This window comes from Gavialis gangeticus, unplaced genomic scaffold (genome assembly GCF_001723915.1).
Source record: "Gavialis gangeticus isolate Ggan-Ray unplaced genomic scaffold, GavGan_comp1, whole genome shotgun sequence".
Taxonomy (NCBI): domain Eukaryota; kingdom Metazoa; phylum Chordata; order Crocodylia; family Gavialidae; genus Gavialis; species Gavialis gangeticus.
In genome coordinates, this window is record NW_017728991.1 from 7,890,096 (window position 1) to 7,893,935 (window position 3,840).

Here is a 3,840-nt window from a genome sequence, read left to right on the forward strand (position 1 = left end):
CCCCCGAGCACCGCCAGGAGTGACCAGGAATAACGGTCACAAGCTGGCAGAGGGTAGGTTTAGGTTAGACATCAGGAGGCGCTATTTCATGGTCAGGGCGGCTAGGGTCTGGAACCAACTTCCAAGAGAGGTGGTGCAGGCTCCTACCCTGGGAGTTTTTAAGAGGAGGTTAGATGAACACCTTGCTGGGGTCGTTTGACCCCAGTACTCTTTCCTGCCACGGCAGCGGGTCAGACTAGATGATCTGCTCAGGTCCCTTCCAACCCTAGAAACTATGAAACTGTCCTGTGCCCTGCTCCGGTTCTGCAGTGCCCGCCCCAGCCCCACTCCCTCCCACACCTCAGGGGCCTCGATCTACTCACCCTCCTTCCCCCACAACAGATTTACCAGCTGGAAGCTGCTCTCCACGCAACCAGGCTGTGCTCCTCACTGCCTGTGTGCTGTGCTGCGGCTGCATGCATGTGCAGGGCATTTACCAACCTCATTATAGGCCACATCAGGCAAAAAAAAGCTGATTGCCAATACAGTGAATTTTCCTTATATCAGTGCCAATCTGATATGGGACCAATGTATCGGTACATCTCTACTACAGAGCCTATACTAAAAAGTAACTGCAGAAATACCTACAAGAGATTCTTCAAATCAGTGCACTTAATTCAAAAATTTTAATTCCTTATGAATCCTCCACTGTGGCATCAATGATCCTCCTTCCTTCACCCTCATTATTCCTCAGGTTTTTAACCCTCAGTTTGTTTCTGGTATACTGTTTATGTCCAGCTCTCAGGGTCTATAGAGTGAACAACCAAAATCATACTTCAAACATTTCCTTTATCAGTAGATTACACAAGGTTCTTTCCTTTAATTAACTTTAAGTATATCTGTTAAGAATTAAACAGTGCCTACCTTTTAATGTTAATCCATTGTCGGCAACTCCATCACTTAGATTTTTCCTGACTACATTCTTTACATCCTCCAGTGCTTGAGGTGCTAATGGTGTATTAAAACATATTCTCTAACAAATGAGGGGGGAAAACCATGTTAGAGACACTGAGTACTAAACAACAGGAAGTCCTGCACAAAACACAATCCTAAAAGCAACGTTAAGCTAAACAATAGGGGCAATCCAAGCAAACTAACTCAAAGCAGAGCAGACATGACATTTCCTTGCTACTTAGTACTGCCTGGCATGTATGAAGAGCAAAACAGGCCAGGATATCTGCTACTTGCCTCAGTTTCCAAGATGGTTAAAGAATCACAGCAACCTGAGAAGGGACAGGAGTTTAAAAGAAACTGAAAATATAGTACTGGAATCCCTCAAGACCTTATTTGAACTTGCATTAATTACTCAGTGCAGGTAACCATGGAGAAAGTCTGTTTTTGTTTTTCATGACTGTTGTAGTTTGCACTTTAAATTGACAAAAGATGGATGTTCAGCTGAACTAAAAACCATGGCAACAGCTAATTAAAAACCTTTCCTCTGAATTTCATTTCTTAGAGATATGAAAGTTGAATTCAGAGTTCCATATCAGAGATCTTAAGCCTCATTTTGCTTTCCCTATTGTCATACTTCTAACTCCCATTTTCACAGCAGCACGTCACGAAGACTCACGGTCTGTTATAGGAATTTCGTATGCAAATATGATTTATATAAAGTAAGATTCTGCTTTACCCAGTGAGGATGTATAAGGATCTGCCATCTCTCAAGCATAAGAGAAAACAATCTTACTGGGGATAATATTGGAAGTATTAGTCTCTCAAAGGGCTAGGCCTACAGCCTTTTCTTAAATCTACATGTAGTACACTATGCACTATTCTAACAAGCTGTCTACTATGGCAGAACCTACTATATGCACACCCTTGGATCTCAAGGCTAAAGTCTGGCCAAGTCATTACACTCCTTTGTTCCCCATTAAAAGGCATAATCTTAGCCAAAAGAGTTTAACTATTAAAAAAGGTATACAGAGAATTGTCATAGTGTTATATAGTTGAACATGAAGAAAAGAGAAGTAATCATAATTACAGGAACCTACCTGAAAGAAGTTGAGCTCTGCATCATTGAGAGTGCCATCGTTATCCTGATCAGAGATCCTGAAGATGCGTGTGAGAGCTTTTATGCAGGCAGGTTTCATCTACAGATTAAAAGCAAAAATTTAATATTTTTTTAGCTTCAATATAAGAATATTACACTAGTTGACATCACCAGAGAATTCAAAGAGATGCTAGTGCTTTAGTGGTTGTTTTGTTTTACACTTTCAGAATGGAAATTCATGTAATCAATAGTATAAGAAAGGAAATCCAGCATTGGCATATTTATATCTGGAAACAGATCAAAATCAACTTCTTATTGTCAGTTATATAATACCCTGGATCTATCTTTGTAAACTCAAAAAGGCAGTAGTTGGGTAATCAAAAATCAGCTCTCACGTGAAAAATGGCAATCTGTGCAAAAAAATCTGGAGAAAATCTGCTAGCCAATTCCATAAACCCACTAAAGAACACTAAATTATTAGGTTCACAGTAAGATATTCTGTTTAAAATTAATGCAGCAGAATCTATTTAAATGATCAGAACAGACAACAGTCTTCTCTGCAAATGAAGTTAAATTTAATGCTGCACAAAAATAAAATTAAAATTAATGGCTCCTGAGTTATATTCAGCTCTAACTGAACAAAGAACAGATCTTGTTCAGGTGATTCAAGCAGGGTTTTAAGAAGAGGCGAGGAGAACATCATTGACATGAATGCTCATTATATCATTTGCCCATGAGACAAAGCACCAAATATGGGATGGCACTGCAGGGGCACTGAACATTAGAAAAGAAGGGGTAATTCCCTCCCAACATGTAGGAAAATGAGGAGAAAGGAAAACCTTTCCTACCTCCCAGCTACAGACTGATGAAGAACGGGTGAAAAGAAAAATCTCAATGATATTATTATACTAGCATAACACAACTCTGACCTGTGGTTACAATGTCATTACACACTGATACCATGCGAACTCAACATCGCTCTTCTGTGCTGACTTTTCTACAGTACTCTGTATATGAGACTGAAATGGCTTTCCCACTCTTCAGAGTTGAGCAACACCACACAAGTAGTGATAAACAGAAAGCTTAGGGATGCCATAAATAACTACCCATATTATTCCTATTTTTATTTTAAATACCCATGTGTCTTGGTAATACATCAGACTAGCACTGAAGTAAAGTTAAACAACAAATACTCTGAATCTGCACCTTGATAACGAGGAGCAGAATTTGGCACCAGATCATGGTACATCTGACATGATTGCATAGCTATGATTAAGCCTGATCTGAAACAAAATTAACTCATGTTTGTTTGTACATGCAATTATTTGAGAAGCAAAAATGCACATCCTTCTGTGAACTACCTCCTGGACTGGGAAAAAGTCACAGTTCTGGCGGCAGGCCAAAGGTGTAATGGAGATGGAATGTGATGACTGACAATTATGCAGAAATAATCAAACATGAAAATACACCCTGATGTAAAGAAAAAAAAGAAAAAAAATACAACAATTATCACTGTATTACTTTAACATAAGTCTTCTGAAAGGGTTTGACAAAATTCACTTGGTTACTACCATATCCATTTGCACTGGTTTAAAGAACAAAGTACCTCTTTTTCCTCTGGGCAATAGAGAGGCCCTGTAGGATGAAGAACAGCTTTTTGTGCATAATAAAATAGTTCAGATATATTCTTCAAGTTTTTGGCCGAACACTGAAAAAGAAATCTTTAAATTAGTTTGTTAACTGTTTTTGAATATCTGGTAACTTATCTGCTGGCCAAATGGGAGCTGAATTCTTAAAAAAAAAAAAAAAAG

At 38.9% G+C, this 3,840-nt stretch overlaps 1 protein-coding gene across 3 annotated transcripts in view; it reads right to left on the minus strand.

Annotated features, from left to right (window-relative positions):
• RHOT1 (ras homolog family member T1) overlaps positions 1–3,840 on the minus strand; it is a 54,867-nt gene that overhangs the window by 28,377 nt on the left and 22,650 nt on the right. For all 3 annotated transcript variants that reach the window (XM_019516898.1, XM_019516891.1, XM_019516905.1), the window contains exons 8-10: positions 3,636–3,737; positions 2,031–2,129; positions 904–1,012 (exon numbers count right to left, since the gene is read on the minus strand). In XM_019516898.1, the coding sequence (XP_019372443.1) occupies positions 904–1,012; positions 2,031–2,129; positions 3,636–3,737 (310 nt within the window). The remainder of the gene's footprint in view (positions 1–903; positions 1,013–2,030; positions 2,130–3,635; positions 3,738–3,840) is intronic.